We start from the raw sequence: 24,181 nt of genomic DNA on the forward strand, positions 1-24,181 counted from the left end.
GTTCGTACACCTTTTCCAAGGTCAAATTCAAACCGTTTTCAAGCACTTTCAAGGTCCATTTTAAAGCTTTTTCCAGCATCTTACACCACCATAAATTACATACCAATACACAGTCAAAATTATTATTTAGTGTTTTTATCACATTAAAAGACTAATGCTATAAACAGGCAAAATTGTGTTTCGTAATAGCAGAAGGATCAGATATTTAAGCAAATCACAAGTTTTATTTTTCAAAATATATCACTGTCTACGTAGATAATGCCTACGAATAATAATTTTCATTATATTAATGTCCAAATATTGCTTCCCAGATAATATGATTATCAGGCTGTAAAACTGAAGAAATTTCAAGGGCTGAAAATATGAAGACAGGATTTTAACAGAAATATTTTACAGGCCTTGGTTTTGGGACACATTATTGATATAGACAAGGTTTTGAACAAAATCTGAGATAGTGCAACAACAACCAGTAATTCAATTTTAACCCACAAGACTCAGACAGCGCACAGGCACCTGCCTAATAAATAGCTTATATTAATTGAAAAAATATATATACATTAGTGATGCACCGAAAATTGTGGCCGATACCGATAACCGATATTAATACTGCTGTTATGGCCGATACCGATATTTACAGATGTCAATATCTCTGTATAGAAAACACATTTTTATGATAATCAAATAAAGAGCTATTTTCCAAAACACTTTTTTTTTTTACTTTTGTAACTTATTTTCAGAAATGACTGATATTGGGCACCTTTACCTGTGTGCAAAATATGTCATCAAATTTTCAGAAGAAAAAGTAAATATTTATATAAAAATACATTTTTATAAAGGATACAAGTGTGTCCTGAATTCACACTATGAATAAGCCAACCCTGAGTATTCTCAATAAACATCTAACTCACTTGAGACCAAGTCACTGTATTCTGTGAACATTGTACAACAGTTCAAAACTTTAAAGTACAGTACTATCCTACTAAGGCAAAAGACCTTAACTTCTATTTTATAGCACAATGTTATGATAACACTTAAAATTTAAGCAATATTAACCCTATTAGACTCACTATGATAAAAATGGCTTCACATGTATAAACAAGAAGTTGAAGTAGTGAGAATAGTTGGAATGTCCTGTATGAACAAAATAATGGAGTATGTTTTTATGTTTCCACTGTTCGATAGCGCCCATGCCTCTCTCTCTCTCTCTCTCTTTCTCTTTCTCTCTTTCTCTCTCTCTCTCTCACACACACACACACACACACACACACACCATATTCCAGCATTGCAATCTTCACGTCGCAGCCAGTTCATAATAGTCACAGAGCTTCCGAGCAAAGGCAGGGCTACAGATTAGGTGTCCCTAAAGAACTGTATCTAGTAGTTCCGCATTGTAATGGATTTGCTTTCTCGTCGGTTGTTTGACATGGATTTTAACCAGGGTCGTAGCCGATGTGTTGTCCAGAAACCAAGATCACCCAGGATCATTAGAGCTGCTGGCAGTAGTCAAAGCTACCAAGTCGACAGTTTTTTCAACAAATTTACCTGTAGATCTTGATCCGATTACTACTGTACAACAAAATGATTTGGAAATCCATGAGCTATGTAAAAAGGCTAGCTCACAAACTTCTCAGGACCTTTCAAGAGTGCATTACTTACTCAAGAATGGAGTACTGTTTCACAGCTTACTTGATGGAAATAAGGGACAGAAACTACAGCTCATCAAACCAATGTGTTTTCGTAAAGAGTTCTTGCAATATGTACATGATAACCCATTGAGGATTAAAGATAATTGAAGATTAAAAACCCTTCTTCGACTTCTGGACATAGCCTATTGGCCAAATGGGAACTGATGTGAGAACTGATGTGTGTAAGTATTGTAAAGATTGTCAAACATGTCAAAAGTATAAGCCTGTGTTAACCAAGTTGTCTGGATATCTACAGTCTACACTAGTGGTCGAACCCGTTACATGCTTGGGGTTGATTTGATGGGTCCCTTCCCAAACAGTGTCAAACAAAATGAACATCTCTAAGTTATTGTTGACTACTGTTCCAAGTGGGTGGAGTTATTCCCTTTAAGAGTGGCAGGAAATCCAAGTAGAGGAAATCTTTACTCGATGGGGCACCCCTGCTTATTTAGTGTCGGATCGTGGAGCTCAGTTTACTTCACAGCTACTTTCCTTAATTTGCGAACAGTGGGGAGTAATACAAAAATTGACCACATCCTATCACCCGTAAACGAATATGACAGAACGGATCAATCGCAACCTAAAGACAATGATTGCTTCATACGTGGGAGATCAGCATCGCCAATGGGATCAATGTTTGCCCGAATTTAGGTTTGCAATCAATACTACTTTCCAAGAGAGCACAGGATACACGCCAGCCGAAGTAGCTCTGGGATGGAAATTAAAGGGACCGTTAGAGAGGGCCTTGCATTGACCTCCTGCTCCTTGTAGTCCTACCTGTAGTGTGTTAGAAAGACAAGAACACCTCATTGACGTTGTGAAGAAAAATGTGGAACGAGCTCAACATAGACAAAAATACTACTATGACCTGCGACGCAAGTACAGTCAATTTCAGGTGGGACATGTAGTCTGGGTCCGTTCTCACCCTTTATTCAGAGCTGAAGAAGGCTTTATGCTAAATTAGCCGTAAAGTGGAAGGGTCCGGCTAAGATTGTCAAATGTCTTGGTCCTGTCAACTATTCTGTTTCTTTCTTAATGATCCTGAAAATGTTGAGTCTTCTCATGTGCAGAATTTGAAAACTTGTTATGGTTATGACAAGTCTCTTTCTGATCAGAGGGGTATGTAACAGTTAAATGTTACTTATGATGCAATTCTAATACCCACCATTAGGGGACACTATTGTTCCTTTATGCTAAATTTAAATACAGGTAGGGAGTAGAAGAAGAGAGAGCTGTTTTCATATTATTTCATATAAAAGGTTATTTTTTCTTCATATTAAATGGTGGCTGTATAAATTGTATTCCATTGTTGTTGAGGTTTATTCTAATGTTTAATATTTTGTTTGTAGAAGGACTCCTTTTACCTACCCTCTTTAGATGTAGCAATGGTGCAGTTGCTTCTGCAAGGTACATGTTAGGAATACAAAGGACTGATGTACCTGCATTATATCTCAAATATTATTGCCTTGGGTCATCAAAACGGGATATTAATCAAGAGGATTAGAACTGTTTTCTGCTCGTGTCTGGAATTGTGGTGTGGAGTACTGAATTTGTACAGGACTGTTACCATGGTTGAAGAACTATGTACATCTACATTGTCTAGAAGGGTTCTTCTTTCACCTATGGACTGTTGCATATAAGTATCACCACATTCATTGCATCCGACATTACACGCTCATATCATGACTATTCATTTTGTATTTATGTATATTTTTTTGGAGTAATTTGTACTATTGTTTTATTGCATGTTCATTTGCTTGGGTTTATTATTGTGCACTTCACTATTGTTGTTTTTTTCCCCATTATGTATCTCTCCAAAGAAAATCAGTTGTCTGTTCTATTGTTTTCTTAACCTCAACCAGTTTAATGATTGTGATAAGTTGATATGTAGATCCCTCCCCAAAAGACTTTCAGATTTATAGTAAACTTTTACTCATAGAAGTACGACTTTGTTATAACATATAAACAACAAAGCTTGATTTTCACCACAGGGGGTTAAGTCTTTAAGTCACATTAGTTTATATCCTACATCTAGAAATGGCTTTACATTTACAGATCTACAATTTTGCCAGTTCTTATTTCATTACAATTAGCCAAATATAAAATAATATTAAATATACTATATTACATTCAGTCATTATATTTATTAATATAATTGTACCATGTTTGTTCTGTTTTGTTCAGTTTTCCTGCTCTGTTCTTTTTTGCCAATAGTTTGTTAATTTTGAAGCTTTTAATTTTAGTTTGAAGCTCATTGGAAAAAGATACCTGCATACCACTGATTTCTGGCCATCAGATGCTACATGGATGACGTCACCACACTCCTACAGACAAGGCAAGTTTAAGGTCTGGTGCTACCAGTTCACTCTGTTCCATCGCCTCATGTGGCCCTTAAAGCTGTGTTACATCCCCTCTTCAGCAGTCCTGAAGATGGATGCTAAGGCAAACAATTACATCCCGAAGTGGCTAGGACTTCCCCAAGGCCCGTCAAGGGCAGCTCTATCCGGAAGGAACACCTTGAGACTTCTGCTGAAAACTATTAGCTTGGGCTATAAACTGGAGATGGTGAGACTGCCATTCGAACTAAAAGATTCACCTGACCCAGTGGTACAGAGTGCCAAAGTCCAAGACAGAACAGGAAGAAGATGGGACGCATAACAGGCATTAGACCAGGCCATAACCCGGCTGAAACACCAGGAGATCGTGGTCCAAAGCTTCAAGGGAGAAAAGGAAACAGCTTGTGATTTCGGAAGTCAGGAGGGGGGAAGAGGAGGCCTACAGGGTCATGGCAGTGACCCAATCCCAGCAAGGCAGATGGTCCACCTGGGAGGCTGTCACCGACAGGTCCATCACGTGGTCTGATCTATGGAAGTTGCACCAAGCAAGGCTAAGTTTCTTGATCAGAGCCACGTATGACACTCTCCCAAGCCCCCAAAATCTGCACCGCTGTTACGGCACAGAGTCCTGCGAAAGCTAACAGAAGCAAATGAAGCACGCATGCTTGAAGTGAACCATGCCAACCCAACAACATCACAACCGTCCATCCAGTTTGTTAGACAAGGGGGAGAGGCACTCAGTAGCACAGTGAGAGAGAGGTCCTTGCTGACACATGGAGGGGAGTGGGGCCTTAGAGCTGACATGGATCAACAGTTGAAGTTCCATTAGGAGATTCTGATTTGGTCCATCGCCACGAAGACCATCGTTATGGCCGAACTGGTCCATATCTAACTGATTGGGCCAAACTGGATGGGCTGGAGGCTGCCTTTGAAAGAAAAAAGGAGAGGTACGCGGAACTGGCAGCTGCATGCTCACAAGCTGGGTGGAGAGCATATACCTACCCAGTGGAAGTTGGTTGCAGGGGCTTCACTGGAACCTCCATCCAGCGACTCCTTAAGACCCTTGGCATCAGAGCTGCCAAACTGGAGAGAGAGTCCTCAAAGAGCTGGCAGAAGAGGCAGAGCAAGGGAGCTTTTGGCTCTGGCTCCGAAGAAAGGTCAAGGCTTGGGGGGGAAAGATGGATCCTAAGGCTGGCTGCAGGGGGCGGCAGGGAGACGTCCATGCCGCTGCTCTACCACCCAGAGGTGTTCCGGGATTAAAGGAGCGAAACATCAGTGAAGGGTGGCTCACAGCTGACGACCCTGCAGCCGGACCAAAAAAAAACTGGCAGAATTGCCTCAGGCAGAAAAGCATTGCAGGTGGTCTCACCTGTGCTTACAACTAATTCACAGGCCTGTCGATTGCTCGATTGCTCCTGTCTGCCTTGCTGCTGCTGATGAGGAGTTGGTTTGCATCTGTAAGCCTCGTATATCTTTCTGTTTTGAATCATTATTTACTAGCATTCCCTGTTGTTTATACTTCTAAATATAACTTACTCAATATCACATATTAACCTTATATCGCTAGCTTCAATCTAAATCGTTGCTAGCACAACACGCTAGTAATTTGCTAGCCTGTTAGCGTGTCATCAGTGCGCTCATTTATTTATTTAGCTTGCGCCTTTTACCAATCCATCAAACAACTGTGGTGAGTATCCGTCAGTCAAACAAACACGGTGAGTCATGTCATCTCCTCTTATTGTCACTTGCACTTCATGTAACATGTATAGCATAGCCTTCTCTGTCACAGGATTTACATGTGATAAATGCATGGAGATAGTCAGGCTGACGGAGAAGATTTCAGAACTAGAGACACGTATCGAAACATTGAGGTTAATTGTAAGAGTGCAAGGCTTTAGATACTACTTTGGATGTGATTAGCTTAGAGAACACTGAACATTGTTCGGTTCCAGCTATAGTAGAGCCCGTGCAGCAGGGCAATTGGGTCACGGTGAGATGCTGTAGTCGCGGGACAAAACTCCGCTCTTCCGTTCCGATTACAACATCAAACAGATTCTCCCCACTCAGTGAAACACCCACTGAGAATCCTGTTGAATGTGCCCTGGTTATTGGCGATTCTATTACATGGAACGTGAAAATTGAGACACTAGCCACCATAGTCACATGTTTGCCGGGATCAAGAGCGACTGACATCAAAGCAAATTTAAAAGTGCTGGCTAATGCTAATCATAAATTCTTTAAGATTATTATTCACGTCGGCACTAATGATGTTCGACTTCTCCCGTCGGAGATCACTAAAATTAACGTTAAAGAGGTGTGTGAACTTGCAAGTACGATGTCAGGCACTGTAATTTGCTCTGGCCCCCTTCCTGTTCGAAGGAGTGATGAGATGGTTAGTAGACTGTCCTCACTCAATGGCTGGCTGTCTAAGTGGTGTCCGCAAAATAATATAGAATTCATAGACAATTGGAAACGTTTTTGGGGGCAGACCTGACCTGTTGAAAAGAGATGGTTTTCATCCCTCCTGGGATGGTGCTGCTCTTCTCTCTAGTAATATGGCACAAAGTCTTAGAGCTCAAACATGACGATTTGGGGCTCAGGTCAGGAAGCAGACAAACTGGCTAAACCGACCATCTGCTAGCTGCCTCACGTCACTGAGGTCAGAAAATTCCCATCACATAGAGACTCTTTCACCTAGGTATAATCACACAGAGACTGTGTTTGTTCCCCCGAAATTAGGAAATACAAAAAAACTTACAAACCCATCTAAGGTTAAAAATTTAATTGATGTTAACCCCCTGGAGTCGGCTATCGCGCGGGCGCGATAGTCTTGCTTTTTTTCTTATGAGTGCAAAAGAAACTCAAAATACTCTGTTAATTTTGATCTTACATATTAAGTGTTGTACATCATTAGATCCTGATAAATGTCTATTTTTTTGTGGATACTCACAATAAAAACAAAGTGTTGTGCTTTTAGCCAAATAAAGAAAAATAAACATGATGTGCGTTTTGCTTTTACTCTGTGAGTGAAGTCCATTCTGAAACGCGTCCGAAAATTAACTGTAACTTAGGGGTTACTTGTCATACAGGCACGAGTGTTTTTCCATAATGAAGCTTGAACTCTCTTCTTTTAAATGAATTAATTTATATAAAAAAACAAATATTCTCAGTTTATGTAATCTGTATGAAAAGAGAGAGATGTCAGTATTTTTCTTTCCAGCTCATTATACCTCATTACGCGTTAATGTGCAACGCCCACGGAGAGTGCGCGGTATTCAAACGCAAATGATCTAAGGCAAGCCATGCAAACATGCCAACGCCCACCAGCTGGATTATAAAACACATCGTGTTTAGTAAGTATCTTACTACAGATGTGTACACAGCGTATACAATCACTGTGAGGAATAATACTATCTAATAACCCTGAAAAATGTACCAGAAGTGCTGGTAATTTCATTTCGAGGAGCAACGGATCCAGCTGATGTAGTAAGTCATTTATTCTTAAGTGCTTTGTTTTAATCGCGATATTGAATAGTGTCTGAATGTAAACCGCAAAAAGACTGTTTAAATATGAATTGCGTGTCTGTGTGTAGGCTAAATGATGAATGAACGGCACAGGCGCGCGCTTTGTTTACTACAGTTATACAGCGCGTGTCTGTGCCGTTCATTCACTCTCGCACCTACATTAGTAAACGTTATGTTTACATGAACACATCCAAACTATATTGCTATAGCCTACTAAGATGAGTAAAAATAGACTGAAATATGTTGAAATAAAATGTCTGTATAACCAACAAACTGCAAATTCACATGTATATGCTAATATATCATACACAATATGTTAGAGACTAAATATGAATCTTTAGACAAGATTTTGTGATTAGTTTTGGATAGATTATAAAGTTTAGACTGTAAAAAAAGACTACTGTCACATTAAATAGGTAAGCTTTTGTTAACCAATTTCTGCTCATAGTTAAATATACTATAGTATGATGTTTTGTCAAAAATAAAGAAGGTACATTGAATTATCAACTAAGATGTTATTATAGTGTTTGTTCCAATATTCAAACTAAAGAAATCCTTACCTTTTATAATACGTATGATAAAATGTATACTTTTTACAAAGAAATACACTTGAAATATTGTTAAAATTGTAATTGTTGTTGTAATTGTAACCTATTTGTAATTGGTTACAATTTCTAATTGTAAAATATGTATATATAGATAATTTCTTTTTGTCCTTGCATTTTTTGGGATCCTGTGACACACCTGTGTGAAAGGCTAATTAATATGCAGCTCATTATGTATGTGGCACATTATCCGGCCTTTGTCTTCGAAGGTGTGAACACGCCTCCACGCATATGCCTTTCCAAACAAAAGGTGTCTTATAAAATTTAAATCAATGTATTGTTTTGTGTAAATGATTAGGCAGGATGATTTTCAGATCATTTTGAAGCAAAAAGTCTAGGCCAGTGGTTTTCAAACATTTTCAAGAGGGACCCTTTTTTTTCTCTTTTTCTTTTTTTTTGATGCGACCCATAGGCTTGTGCGCAGAAAAAAATCAGCTCAGCACTTTTTTAACCACTTTTGATGATGCACGTGCACATGCTGATCCTTGACGCGATTGCAACGCAAAGTCGATTCTGAACTAATTTGATCAAGCTAAAGCCCTACATACAGGAATTTTAACCAATTAATAGTCTATCGTTTGCTGCATGCTTAAAAAATACACAAAACATATTCCCCAACAAATTCTTTAAACGTAATATTCAGAACAGAACAACAATTTAAAAAATAATAACTATAAACAAGCCAAAACGAAATAATTTAAAGCGAAAGTAAAAGTAAGGGGCATTATGCTCACATAACTATCTCATTAGAATCATAATGTTTCAATATTCGCGAATCGCGATGTATTTGATGGTAAACTATTCTTTATTATAGGCTTTGTACAGTGCTTGAAGTGGGAAAAGAAAGGTGCCGGTACTCTCTTGCATTGGCAAATCATGACATTTGAGATTTCTACAGTGAAAAACAAAACTTATAACAAAACTTATTGTGCGTGTGTATAAGTCCTGCGTGTGTGCACGTGCGTGCGAAAACGGAACTCCTCCAAGTCTGCAAGTCCAAAAATACATTTAGATTACTACATTTTATTTAATTAAATGCATTTATGGTGAGATTATTATATTTTCACGTCAATCTGTGTTTTGACCACGAACCATGAGCTGTCACTTTAATTCACCGCGTGCAGCACAGCAAAAATAGACTCGGAACGATCTCTGCTGTATACGCACAGCACCAGGAGCGCATTGACGGACCGCATGCGCGTGCAGTGTGAAAGCTCGAACCTGTTAACATGGGTGTGGAAAAAATACGCACTGCAAACAAAGTATATCAACGGGCGTGTCATTGGCGCTTTTTCTGTCAGTGGTCGAGTACCGGCTACATGCGAGAAGTAGCGGTAGGCTACACAAGAAAAAGTGCAGGTACGCTTAAGAGGAAAATGTAGAAGTGCCGTTCCTGCTTATCGGTGAGTAGCTACCGCCCCACTTCGAGCACTGGCTTTTTCAACTTCACTCACGTTGCAATATCGACAGGAAAAAATCATCCTTTTCACATGTGCAAAAATGTGCATGGAAACATCACAGTTGAGCGGTGCTTACGCTGAATGGTACGAATTGTAGTGTACTACTGCTATTTAAACAGAGCAGTGTGATTTTTATATTAGGTAGACTATTTTATTATTTTAAAACACAACATTGTGCTTTTGTCAAACTGTAAACTCTTGTCAAACTTAACCTACCACTGTCACCCAACCAAAATCACACACAGTTTAAAAGCAAACATATTTATAATTCAAATGAGAATAAAGTTAGTGTTAATTACAATTTTAAGGAAAACAAATATATTGATCTGAAATGTGTGTGTTGCTGCCAATGGAGCGAACGAGAGTGTGCTGCGGAAGCCGCAAGGAACGACGAGTGTTTGTGTGTTGCTGCCGATGGAGCGAACGAGAGTGTGTTGCGGAAACCGCAATAAAAGACGAGTGTTTGTGTTTTGCTGCCGATGGAGCGAACGTGTGTGTGTTGCGGATGGAGCGAACGAGTACGTGTTTTGTGTATATATATTAATGAGAAGGGTGGGCCTGCTTATTCTGCATAAACTGGTCCCAAGCCGGTTCGCAGGACAAGAGGGCAACACGCATGTCAGGAGAAGCATTCAGTTTGTTTCGTTGTTTCTTCATTTTGGTCAGGTGACTTGGATTATTTATTTTGCATGAATTTGAATGTTTTTTTAGTGTACTTCTAAACAAAGCTATTATTATTAATATTATTAGAAAACGAGAGATTTTTTTATTTAAATCACTGGCGATCCATTTTTTTATTCTCGCGACCCACCCGAGGGACCCAGGGTTTGAAAACCACTGGTCTAGGCAACAACACTCATTAGTCAAAAGTCTTGTGGACACATATTTAGTATGTGTTTTGTGGCCTTATTTCAGACACTAAGTTTTAGTTTTTTCAATAACCACACATAAACATTATTCTCTAAAAAATGTCAGAGCATGTCAGAACACCTCAAGGACCCCAAAATCCCCTTAGACCAAAGAGGGTTAAAGGTGCAGTATGTAAGAATGACAACTAGTGGTCTAAATGGGTACTGCAGTCAAATTCAAAATATCTGAGATTGTGGTTTCCCCCGCCACCTGCTCCTCAGACTGGACGGCGCTCACAAGGCTTGCCAGTTTGAGCACACATAACATGAACGAGCGCAATGGACAATGAAAATTGGCAAATTGGCAACGTGCAGTATCACAGACCAAAACAGTAACAAACATTCCAGCCAGGAAACCTTCAAATAAAATAACTGGCTGTAGAAGTGTTTTTCAGAGAAACGAGTTTGTGAACTTAGCATGTTTCCTCAATATATGCAAACATATTATGGTATTTTTATGCTTTAGAGGGGGGAGTGAAAAAGTTACATACAGCATCTTTAAGTGCTATGTGGTGGTACATTCTCCTAAATTTTCTCCTGTTTGGTGTGTTGAGAATTATATTAAAAGTCTCCTTGAGTATCTCCTTTGTTGTGAGCTTTATTACAGCCACCTATCCGTGACAATAATATAATAATGCTAACAAATAGTTAATTTTATGAATTTTTTAGTTGCTAATATTTTTCTTTCATTGCGGATTTAAAGGCACACTATGCAAGAATTGTACCTTAATATAACAGCTTCAAAGTCATTTTGGTGGTAAACAAACTCATAGTAGGGCGAATCATCCTGGTAGTAAAGCTTTGGGGGGGGGACACCGCTGGAAAAACCAGCATTGCAAGTTTGAGAGGAGCGCCCCCGACAAATCTCTCGAGAATCACGACATGCTTTACGACAACGACGTCACACACATCAACAACAACATGAAGCATGAAGACACTTGCGCGCATTTCAGACGTGATACTCGACTGGAAAAATACTGGAAAAAGCAAAGAAAACGCGGTCGGAAGAGACTAGGAAAAGGAAACGACAATCTGACATCGTGAGGAACCGGACAAGAGTCCCACTCAGTCAGGCTTTCACTGTTGAAGTTCATTCCTGTGATTATCATCAGAACAGTTGTCAGTATCTCACATAATTATCAGACCATAAATAAGCCTACACATTGTAAATAGTGTAAACGAGCGCTATTTGCAAACTGTTGTGATAAATTGCAATAATCATGTCTAACGACATCATAACGGCCAATGTTATGAAATAATGCGACGTACATGTAACTTTATTGATGTCATCTGGTATTTTGTAATGTTTACATTACACACACAAAAAAAACACACACAAATGAAATAATATAGTAGGCCTAGGCTATTTACTTATTTATTTAGCTGCAACCATGTAAAAATGTTATAAGCCATCAAACGAGGTTGGCTACTTTAACGTTATTACTATAAAGTAGGCTAACGCTTGGCAAACTTATTTTTATCCTATTACCATCATCAGTAGTTCATCTACGATAGCACAATATATACAATTATGCAGTAGCCTAATATTTGTATGAAATCGTGAAACAGGCCGTGAGTGCAGAGACGCTCTGCTTGAGTGGTATTTACGACAGTAACGTTAAATACAAGTACTCCACAGCGACTCTAGGGGTCGTTGTTTGACAAAAACGGAATTCCTGCATAGTGTGTCTTTAATCAATCAATCAACTAAAAGATTACTTGGAATCGTTCACAGACCGGCAGTTTGAGACCAATTGATGTAGAGAATTAGAACCAAACAATTAGGGCTGGACGATATGGCCAAATATTATATCACAATATATTTCTTAATTTCGGTCGATACGATAAAATTTCGATATCGATATGAACAATATAAAAGCCTCAGAAAAAACGCCAAGAATGCCCAGAGATGTCTGTACCTACAATCTTCTGGAAAATGAATTGGCCAAGTCTATGAAACCTGCTGGAGTGTTTTGGTACTGCAGCATAACAAACTACATGAACCAATGAAATAACCCATCATGACAATAATATTCTCTTCTCAATACCTGCTACAAGACTATGGAAGCATTTGGGTAGCAATATTTAATTTGAAATGTAATATGCAAAATGACAATGCAATATGTAAAATGGCAATGGATTTCTGTTTTTAAAAGTACATTTGCCATTACATTTGTGCAACGTTTGGTGCAAAATTAAAATTCAATTATATAATTTACATTTGCCATTTCATACACTAGTTTTAATATGTAAATTGAATACATATTTTAACGCATTACAAGTTGCAAAATTAAAATGTATTACAGATATGATTACATATGTTTAACATTTTCAAGCACAAACTATAGCAAAAGGATCATTTAAATGTTATTTTTCTTAATTGCATTTACTCTCACAGTTAAGACACTTGCGATTGCATTTTCATTAAATGTCCCGCAATGAATGTAGCAAAATTCAATGTGCAAATTGAAAATGCATTTCGAGCCGATCACGCCCCCTCCCGCCCTGTCAATCACTGCGTGAAGTTTCGGTTTCTTGGATATTAAAATCATTTGTATTGATCATTCTGAGGTCACTCAGCATCCCCACATGCTCCAAATTCACGCAAAAAACTCTTGTTTGCTTGTGCCGGTTAAAGTGTTGTTGGTGCTGCTTCTATCGGGTGGAACTGCTTCAGATGGTGGAACAGATTTGATGTGTTCCCGCTGCTAGTCGGCACCACTCTTCAGCACATTTTGCAGCGCGCTGAAACCTGAAGTTTCAGATCTCAGCTGAAACACCACTGAATTTATACCACTGAATTAGTCTTTCCTCTCATCAACTATTTCGTCTGCTTTCTCCTCACTTGTGGAAGCTCGTTAAGTCACATTTGTATTACGGTCAGGGGCGCTCATTCTGTAGCTGAAACTTGCCACGTTGGAGATCAGCCTACTCCTGCAGAGCACTGGCTGCGTCCGCGTGTCTGTGGTGTACGTCATCACGAAAGTAGCCAATTGTGTTCTGCTCTTTCTGACGGCTGTGCGCCTAACGTCAGTCAGTGACAAATGCTGTATATCGAAAATGCGATTAAAAATCATATCACCGTTATCGAAAAAACATATACCGCGATATATATTGATATTGAATTATTGTCCAGCCCTACAAACAATGAAAAGAAAGTTCTACTCTGTTCTCCATACAAGAACATTCCAAACTGGTGGAATTACGGCGCCTATCCAACCCCCGCACATTTGCTTATATCTGGTTGTAATTGCCCAGAAAAGAAAAACAATCCATGTTGACAGAGTTTCTGTAAGTTTAAAACAAAACAAAAAGCTCAGATGTCAAAACAGCAGGATGTGTCCTGGCGTAGACCTCTGCATGGCTCCCTCACTATTCAGTTCCCAATGTCTAAATGCTGCCCTCAGTCTGAATTTACTGAGCAGTGAAACGTGAAATCTTTGTTAGTCTCTAAATTTTCAATTGTCATTGAGCAATTCAAACTCAAACTCACCTGTGACATTGGTGTGAACTTGTTACTTTGTTGCTGTGACAAACAAAGATGTTAGAGGATGGTGTGACATCTGTTTTGGCCTTTCCCTCAAAATTGCTCCTGTCTCCTTGCTCTCTTAGAGCAGCGTTATCTTTATTGTACTGACTCAGTCCAGAGGAAACATCTGTCTTCTTTTGCTCAGAGCTGGGCACTGCATCTGAGGTTTCCTTGTGTCTTTCCGTCCGTGTGTACACGGATGAACTTTCCTCCAAGTTGGCATACCGTTCAGACAGCTCCCGCCTTCTCTCGGCCTTGTAGCGGGCGATACGTTCAGCTTTGGATTCCAGAGATGAGCCTTGCAAAGAGTTCACAGCATCCATTATCTCTCACCCCAGTTACACGTTCTTGCTCACTTCCAAGTGGACAACAAGTCTGTCGATACCATTCCACTGTTGAGAGAGATGAACAAAATGAGATGCCTGTTCTTAAATAAATAAAAAATGCCTCTGTTTAGGCACTGAATGAAACAAAAATATGAACAAAAACATGCAATTGAATATAAAACAATGGCACAATCACTAACAATTCTTCCTATGGTAGTTTTTTTGTCAGCCAGGACCTGTCGAATGAAAGCCTACAAAATGAGAGAGAAGTGATTGGCTGAAAGAAAACACACAGAACTCAAACACCTGCCCACATTGCTGTGATTCTCATATTACCCTTAACAGCCCCAGAGAAAGATAAAGAGAGAGATTAGCACAAAAGTGCACTTAACACACACAAGTTCTCCGTTTCGACACCTACGGAGCCGCCTTCTCGTCTACTACAGGGGTTTTCAAACCTGTCCAGCAGGCCCCTCAGCACTGCACATTCTGCATGCCTCTCTTATCTTACACACCCACTTAAGAGCTGTGTTCGAAACTGCCCCCTATACCTTCATTCATGACTCCACTAATATAGTCCACTTGAAGGTGTGAATGAAAACGATTAAATTCGGACACAGAGTGTGCCGGAAGGGCTGCCGTCTAATAATTATTTGAAATTTAGCATACTACCAGCTCCAGTAGTAATGAAAAGATTTATCTTGAACTCTGTCATGAAAACTAGCATGTATAATAAAATTTATTAAAATAATCAATTAAAAAGGAATTTATACCTTCATTCGGCACAACTCTCACAGTACGTTAATGGGTATTCTTTAGCCGTTGAGCGTACATTGGTTGTTCACTCGTTATTGCGGTGCATTGTTGGACTCGTGCACTCAATAATGTCCACTATGGTTTCAGGCACCACTACATATTAGCATCCCCTTCAAATAGTGCCCTGTTTAAGGGTATAAGGGGCGATTTCGAACACAGTCCTGGGCTCAACGACTAGAGAATACCCATAATGCATTGTGACGGTCGCACCGAATGAATTTCCGCGTCTCGCCAGAAAATGGCACCCGCAGGTGAATCGTCCATCCCTTTTCCAAGCCGCTGGTCCAATGTGGCTAAAGTGTAATATTACATCATACAGGTATAAAATACCTTTTTCATTGATTACTAAAATGTTTGATTAAGGTTTATACATTCTAGATTCCATGATATAGTTCCAGATAAATATTTTTATTACTACTGGACCTGCCAGTTTGCCAAGTTTCAAATGATTATTATTCAGCAAGCACAAACTATGCAAAAGAGGCAGCCCTCAGTGTCTAAATTTGCGCACTATTTTTCATTCACTCCTTATAGTGGACTACATTAGTGGAGCAGGGTTCTACGCTAAGGTTTTTCCCAAGGAGCACATGTGCTCCTAAATGAAAAAATCTAGGAGCACACAAAGACATTTTGAAGCGCAGTGAAAAATTTTCAAGTAACAGAGTTTAACAAACTGTTTATTATATATATATATATATATATATATATATATATATATATATATAAACACAACGTGTGTGCTCCTCTTTCTGTTCAACTATGGTGTGAAACCGTCGTTTTGATGCAGAAGTATAAATCACACTTTACAATCACTTTAGTAAAACACAACAAGGGGAACGTGTTGCTCTCAGGAGGATGAGCACATCAGGAACACCTGTGAATCTGCATCTTTGACTGCAGAGGCTTTTTCCACAACATGGAGGAGAAACTAGTTTAAATGAGAGTATTAGTATTTACTAGTATTAGTCAACTAAAACTAGACTAAAAATAAAACAATTTAGATGACTAAAATATAATGGGTTTAGTTCAATTGTAATGCATTCATTTAGACGAGACATTTAGACATAGTTGACGAGAATGTCAATAGATTTTCGTCATAGTTTTTGTCATTCAAAACTAGTTTTTATTTAGTTATCTTCTCGTTTTCGAATATGGTAGGTTGTAGTTACTCGCACATTGTGCTCGTAAATCATTTTTCCGGTTCGCACGGATCGATTTTTAGGGGCATATGCAAGCAAAATGGTCGCACTGTAGAGCCCTGTGGAGCAATGTAGGGAATACTGAATGAGGGTATAGGGGGCGATTTCGAACACAGCCCAGGTCTTGCAATCCTTTCTAATGAGCTGATGAGTTAAATCAGGTGCAAGTTAACTTAACACAGTTCCTAAAATGTGGTAGTGATGGCAAGACACAAAACCTCATTTGGAACGTTCTAAATAGCCAGCAACTTATGGGGAATTTTGAGAGTCATATTAAAGGGATGGTTGATCCGATTTCACTTTTTTCATTTTAAATAGTGTGTAATGTTGCTGTTGGTGCATGAACAGTATCTGCAAAGTTGCTGCGCTGAAAGTTTAACGTAAGCAGAGATATCGTCTTTTAAAAATCAGGAAGTTTAATGCCTACAAAAACGACTCGAATGGGACTACAACGATACTTCCCGGGTTTTATACGTAACTAACTCATAATCAACCCTCCCTCCGGAATATTCAAAAAAGGGAGCAGGGCCATATTTCTGCGGCTTTTTTCGAAGAGGAAGAGTTATAGTGGAGAGCAGTACCCATGCCGTCGAAAGGGTGTTATTTTCACCCAGCTTTCAGGTCTTCTGTGTTCGGGCTTCCTACGGACGCTGTAGTTCGTCAACAATGGCTACAAATTATGTTTGATTATGTTCAAGAAAATTACAATCGTAATTTAGCTCTCTGTGCTGCACATTTTACGGAAGACAGCTTCCAGAATTCAATGTTGGATTCAACAACAAAATGTTACTAAAGCATGAAGCAGTTCCAACTTTAAAACATGAGGCAGCAGTTGTTGGGTCACAACCAGCAAGTAAGACTTAATAATTTTAAATGTATTTGCATGTATAATTTTAGACATAATGCTTTAGTTTTTATCAAGGACGTAAACAAATGCCAGCGCTGGCTTTAGTAGCCACTTAGTTATGTTATTTCGTGTGTCTATGACAAATGTGTACAAACATTTTGGACCTGAATTGATAATTATGTACTAATTTTGTAAATATATTTTCCATGTATACTTTATGACGTAATTCTTCATTTTGTTCAAGAACGTAAACCAATGCCAACGCTGTTTGTAGCTATTAGTTCTTTGCTATTTTGTGTGTATAAGACAAACGTGTATAAAGTTGAAAAAATTATATGTAATCGCAACAGCAAACTTCAGCTGCTGTTATCAGATGTTTTCACGTTCTGTTGGCATTTTAACACAGTTGCCACATGTACACCTAAAGAAAACGATACACCGAGTAAACTAAGTTTTGTGAATAGATAAACGGTTGTTCTTTATATAGACAAAACAATAACTTTAAAAAACGGTATTACTCAGTCATTTATTCAGTTATATTAAACATTTAATCAGGAGAAAACCGTATATCAAAAGCTAACAAGCACAGCAGTAGCATTTTCAAGTAACAGCATATCGAAATTCTTATATAATAGTAGTAGAATAGAATAATAATAATGATTAAAAAATGTACCATTCAGAAACGTTTTGTAAGAGCCGTGTTTGGGGAGGTTCTGCTTGACTCTCTTCATTGCCGCTTTCTGGGTCTGATTCTGGCTCAAGCTGATACGCAGTATTGACACCTTTATTTACATTGATTTGACCGGAGCACATGCAGCTTTCGCCTGTAAAGGTAATGGGTTTCCGTGCGCTACGCAGTTTAGCCAATTGCAACACATCGGCCCAACTAACCAATCTGAGCCCATTGCCTATTTCTGAGGGAGTGGTTTCATAGAATCAGGAAGTCAACCGGTCGTTCAAATGACAGAGGAGAAAGCGGCTTACAAGAAAGGTGAAATTTATGAAAAATAAGGCTTAAAAAAAAAACACGAAGACATGTTATATTGCACCCCATAAACAGTCATGCAAAGAAAAAAAGCAGTAAACCACCCCTTTAATACATAAACCTTTCATATAGAGTGCTAATAAGTAAGCACATAAGTAAATAAATGGCAATATACAGTATTTATCAATGTCCAATGAAAAATATATATATGAAATGTGTCAAAATACTTGCTTATTGACTTGATTTATTTATTTAATGATAATTTATTGAAAGTCTTACTCATTATTATGGCACTCAAAGTCCTCCATAGCAACTCACATTTGATTTCAATACAGTTTGGAGTTAGCATCTTGCTGAAGCTAATGGTTAGATACCCTAGTTGTAAGTATAAAATAATTACTGTTCTATCAATATTTCTGAGAATTTAACAAATTTGTTTTCACTGAGCTTGTTGCAGAAGGTATCTTATAAGGCAACATAATCAATTAGCATCGTATCAGTGTGTGCATGTGTGTGTCTGTAAACAACTGTGAATGATGGAGGCTCTGATTTTGCTGTAGAAATCTATTAATTATGAGCTGGTGAGGGTGTGTTTGTGCTATCGGGAGTTTGGGGATACGAAGAGAAGTTAGCACGGTGCTCCTGGATTCCTGCTGCTGGGTGCAGGGGTTAATGGGCCACATATGGGACCTCACTTTTAATTGCTTCAACACGGAGCAAGGGTGAGAGGGAGAAAGGCAGAAAGAAACAAAATGGATGTGTTGAACAATAATTGGAAGGGAAAGAATAAGTTTGTGATAGAGCGCAAAAGAGAGCAAGGCGATTGCTCCTGAAGATAGAGTATTGAAGGTGAGAATAAAAAATGATCATGGGACAAAGGAAAAGACAGATGGGAGGAGGGTGTGGAATAGCAGGGAAGAGGAACAAGGTAATAGTGGAGTCATAGATGAGATTGGCCTACATCATTTTGAGAGAAGCCGTAATCTCTCATGTCAAAAGACATATGCAAGACTTTTTCTCTATTTCTATTGTTAGTGATTTTTCAGAACATATTTTCATGTTTTTATGCCATCAAGAGCTGTTGTTGATCCAAAGGTCAGACATTATGACAAATCATATTTATAATAATTTGTCCTGGTAATTTTCCATTTTTTTGGTTTGAGACCAGCAGATTTAAAGATCCAGTGCAAAGTACATCAATCACAGGGACATTGAGCTACAGCGATTTTGTATTTATCTGGACATTTATCAAGGTCTGGTTACAAAGCATGAAGTAATGATAAATAATCCCTACCCATAAAGTTTAACCTATTGCAGAAGGTAAAATGAATATATGATCATCTGAGGACTTCCTACAGTAACAGGGTCCAGGAGACATAAAATCATTGTTGATGAACATGACCAAAAATGCCAAAAACAACTGAACCCACAATTCTCCTTCCAAGGGAGTAAATACCACGAGAGGCAAAACGTCTCACATTGGATCTATGATTAGAAGTGTGCATAATTTTACAAGCCATCTAGGGGTCCACTGTGTGTTCCTTGTTACTACCTATAAAGGAGTGCTTAAACCAAGAACTCACTTGTTTGAACAAGTACAGATTTTTTTTTATAATCAAGAGCAGAATACATTTGGAAAGACATCAGCAGCAGGAAGTTTTGTGCTTATAATGTGGGGAATTCACGCAAATATGTTCCGCAAAAACAGTAAGAGTAATTGAGCGCTACAGTGTCCTCTCTCTCCCTCTCGTTACGACAACTAAATGTGAAATGCACACTGCAATAAAAGGCTTGCCAATGCAACGTTCATAAAAAAAGAAGTGTGCAGCTGGTGCAATGTAGTTTTGTGTTATACTCGGTAGGTACAATATACCAATGAAACATTTTATCAAGTAAAAAAAAAAAAAGAGAAACCATGAACAGAAAATTTGGTAACAGCAGTTTCTAAATCAGTTCCTACTTGTCTAACCGATTGAACAGCCATAAATAATGTGTTATATGAAGAGTTGAGAGCCAGAGTTCTTTATCAACAGAAGGCATAGAATCAATGACTACTTGTGTGAGAAGGGGTAAGAGAGGAGAATGAATTAAGTTCTGACTGATTTTAGCAAAAAAAGAACTTGATTAACATAAGGAACAATATCAAATGGTATAAAAAAAAATGCCAAACAGCTTCTGACTGTTCAAGCTCGCCGTTTCTTTAAAGTTACACAACTGAGTAATCAGTGCTTGTGCAGACAAGCAAAGTCAAAGGCATTAAAAACTCTTTCAAAAGACTAAAGACCTGAGCAAATGCACTAAATATTTCAAAGGCTGAAAACAGCTTCCTGAATGCTTTAAAGACTCAGTGGAGGAAACCTGTGTCCAAATCTTTATTGATATATCACAAATAGTGATCACATCTTTGATTTCTAGCCAAATCGAATAATAAAGCCCTGAAGAACCGTCCGGGTATTTGTGACCTTTGATCCCTGAAGTCACAATGGAAGAGAGAGGAAGTGTTGCCTGAAAAGCAGCTTCCCTTGTAATATCCTGAAATCTCACAGTAACCCACATGCTTGCCAAGTACATCCATCAGACCAACATTTAACAAAATGTTTGGGAATTTAAATCATTGCATAACCAGCTATTTTACAAAACTAACAGTTGAGACTTGGTCATCATTTTCTGAAGGATAAAGCAGCAGGGAAGAGCGTTGGACCGCTTTCAACACCAGATTTCCCCTGACACTGAATCTACAGACAACATTTCCCCTTCCACTTCACAACAGAGAACAGTTTCCTTGAATATACTTGACCACCTGCATTGAGAAATAACCTTCCTGTGCTGAACTTTTAAAAGTTCACCAATTTTTTTTTTAATTACATTACTCTTACTCAACATCCTATAAGTTTGTAATGACATGAGTGTATTTGTTCTATAGAACACAAAACAAGACAAAAACATCAGATCACACCATAAAACCATCATAAAAGTAGTCTTCAATAATTTATATTATAATATAACGCAGTGTGATTAAACCTACTAGTCTTCATTATTATTATTTTATCCATATATATTTTTTTATCCTTCATTCTGTGTCCACAGAATACTTGTCTTTCATTAACATGTTATATTTTTGGCCATTTTTGCTTTTATAGGATATAGGACAGTCAAGAAGAGACAGAAAGCGATAGGGGAGGAGAAAGGGGCACAGGATCAGGAAAGGACCATGAGCTGGGACTCAAACTCAGGTAACCGAAAGGACTATTGCACTATATGTCGGAGCCATGTACGGAGAACCCCCGAGCACCCACAAAAGAACGACATATTTTCCCTTCTTTTTGACCAATCAAAAAAAAATCGATTGAGATTCGGGAACATCTCTTATTGGTGGATCTCACATCAGGTCCCGGAGGGTCGTAATACAATTCAACCGTTATATTTAGCATTACAACATCATAACCTGACAAAAAAAGCTTGTGCTTCATGTTTTTTTGCACAATGACAAATTGTATTTTAAGTAATTAACTCCAAAATAATCAGTCATTCGAAAGAATACGTGATTTTGTTTGATTGATAATGTATATGTGTGTTTGTCTTCGCAAGAAGATAGTGAAAATGATAAAGTATAAATAATTATCGAGAAATGAGTATGTTAATATGTTTTAAGGGGATTTTTTTTTGCATATGTGTATGATGTGTCACCTTCCTTTGCCCAGTTATACCAGGGTTATGGAGTGTGGGCACCCATTGGCAGAAACACAAATTGGCGCCTATGGTCGGAGCACTGCCCACAAGGCTATGGCTCTGACTGGTGCAACATGATTTTGAAGTCCACCTCCAGTCAATAATATTATCCCTTAAAACTCATCATTGATAATCACAATGACATATTCCAATGTTTTTTTTTTCCTGTGAAAATTATTTCTTCATGCCTTAAAATAGCTTGAATGTAACTACACCCTTGCTTCATTTAGTATGTGGAACCATGAATATGCAAATTGTCTCCCTCCTCCATTCACTCACATGAGCTAGGACTACCAGATCCACTCTGTCAACTGTAGTAAACACTACACAATGGCAAGTGGAAATATTGGTTTAATTCAGCTATATATATTTGACTAGAATTGAAAAGGAAGAGATTGCCAACTGAGATGAAAGACAGATTTTTAGTGATTGTAAAGGGACTGGTCTTTACACTTTTTCTATGCTATATATATATATATATATATATATAATCCATTTGAATAAAAGTCGACAAATAACGGTAATTGAAATGATTATCCTTTAGCTGTACTACTACGTTCTCAAATAGCTAATAATGTGTTTCAGTTTATTTATTTTTAAATCACATTTAAAACAGTCACAGAGTTCTTTTTATTAGCAAGTAGATTTTAAGTATCATCTGCTTAAAAATGGAAAGTTACTCCGTACTTTCCCAGAATCAAACCTAAGGGAAGCATGTAGAGGGAGAAGAGCGATGGTGCCAAAATAGGCCCTTGGGGAAGTCCAGATTTAAGGGGAGCAGCAGGGAGGAAAAATTGCCGATCCAAACATAGAAATACTTCTCAGATAAATAAGATTTAAACCAATTAAGAACTGAACCTTTTAGCCTCACAAGGGATTCTAATCTAGATAGAAGCAATAAGTGATCAACAGTATCGAAGGCTGAAGATAAGTCTAGGAGTACTAAAATCACAAGAGTGACCAGCATCAATAGCAACAAAAATATCGTTTAAGACTCTCAACAAAGGAGATTCAGTGCTGTGAAAAGGCTTAAACCCTGACTGGAAGACTTCAGAAATGTGAATCTTATTTAAAAGATTAAGTTACTTAAGTTAGCATATCACAATTTTCCCAGCACCTTGGAGACAAAGGAACCACAGAAATTGGACGATAATTATTTAAAACACCACAGACTTAGAACACCACAGACACAGTGTAATCAACATGGGAAAATCTCAGAGTGAAACTGGTTGTTGTGAAAAATATGATACACCGGTTTTGCCAGATGAGAAGTTTATCTATGTATCATCTTTTTACTCTTAATTAATTTCATAACTGTATCATATATCTCTTTTAATTTCTTTTATAACGGTTTTAATTTTCTTGCTTTTATTTTGTGATTATTTTAATTCTGTACTGTAAAGCACTTTGAATTGCCATAGTGTGTGAAATGTGCTATATAAATAAACTTGCCTTGCCTAAAACAGATGTGTCTAATGAAGGCTTCTTGAGAAGAGGAGTAACAGTTGCTACTTTCAGGCATGTAAGAACTGTACCATTTAGTAAACATTTATTCATAAAGGATAACAGACCAATGTCAACAGCCTCGCATAATGGGGACAGAAAGAAGTTTTGAGGGTGGCAATCATTTCAGTGAGATAGTGTGAAGAAATGTGATCAAAGACCTCCCATGAGGCCAGTGGCTCAATAGACGCACAAGGATGGTTCTGTGAACGTATCGCCTGTGGTCTTAAATTTGAATTTCTTTCCCCAAGGAAGATTCACAGAGTACATTTGAAGGATTTGGAATATGGTTAACAGGTGGGTTTAAAACAGCATTTATAACTGAAAACAAGACCTTAGGTCTAAATTAAATTAGAAAAAGAAGCAGCCTTTTGCAGCCTTGGAAGCATTCTGGTAACCCCAAAGGCCGTCCTTAAACATATCATATGAGGATTGAAGTCAGTCTTTTTGCCATTTACGCTCTGCGTGAGAGGTGTGAGGTCTGCCAATGATCTGTTATTGGTTTTGGTTTAAACAGTTTAAAAGGAGCAGTCACATTTAAAGTGTCCAACCAAAGTGTCCAACTTTTATCCACTGTACCAGGTTAAAAGACTCGATGAGGGTTAAGAACTCATTCGATAGCATATTTGATGGGCAGCAAACATGAACATTAAAATCACCAACTAATAAAAAGCGATCAAAATGTGTTGTAATAACTCCCATCAATTCCGTAAATTCAAGAACAGAAT

The 24,181-nt window shown here is 38.2% G+C and overlaps 1 protein-coding gene and 1 long non-coding RNA gene across 8 annotated transcripts in view; both read right to left on the minus strand.

The window, feature by feature from the left end:
* LOC143738228 (uncharacterized) overlaps nt 1–24,181 on the minus strand; it is a 202,897-nt gene that overhangs the window by 157,498 nt on the left and 21,218 nt on the right. The gene's annotated exons all lie outside the window — the stretch shown is intronic.
* LOC143738227 (supervillin-like) overlaps nt 1–24,181 on the minus strand; it is a 196,364-nt gene that overhangs the window by 109,757 nt on the left and 62,426 nt on the right. For 5 of the 6 annotated variants that reach the window (XM_077230243.1, XM_077230244.1, XM_077230247.1 and 2 more), the window contains one exon: nt 14,013–14,440. In XM_077230243.1, the coding sequence (XP_077086358.1) occupies nt 14,013–14,371 (359 nt within the window). In that variant the 5' untranslated portion in view covers nt 14,372–14,440. Of the gene's footprint in view, nt 1–14,012; nt 14,441–14,574; nt 14,625–24,181 lie in introns of those variants that run through there. The other variant, XM_077230249.1, reaches the window with a different exon arrangement.

This window comes from Siphateles boraxobius, unplaced genomic scaffold, assembly GCF_051911475.1.
Source record: "Siphateles boraxobius isolate OS27281-9 unplaced genomic scaffold, OSU_SipBor_1 140, whole genome shotgun sequence".
NCBI lineage: Eukaryota > Metazoa > Chordata > Actinopteri > Cypriniformes > Leuciscidae > Siphateles > Siphateles boraxobius.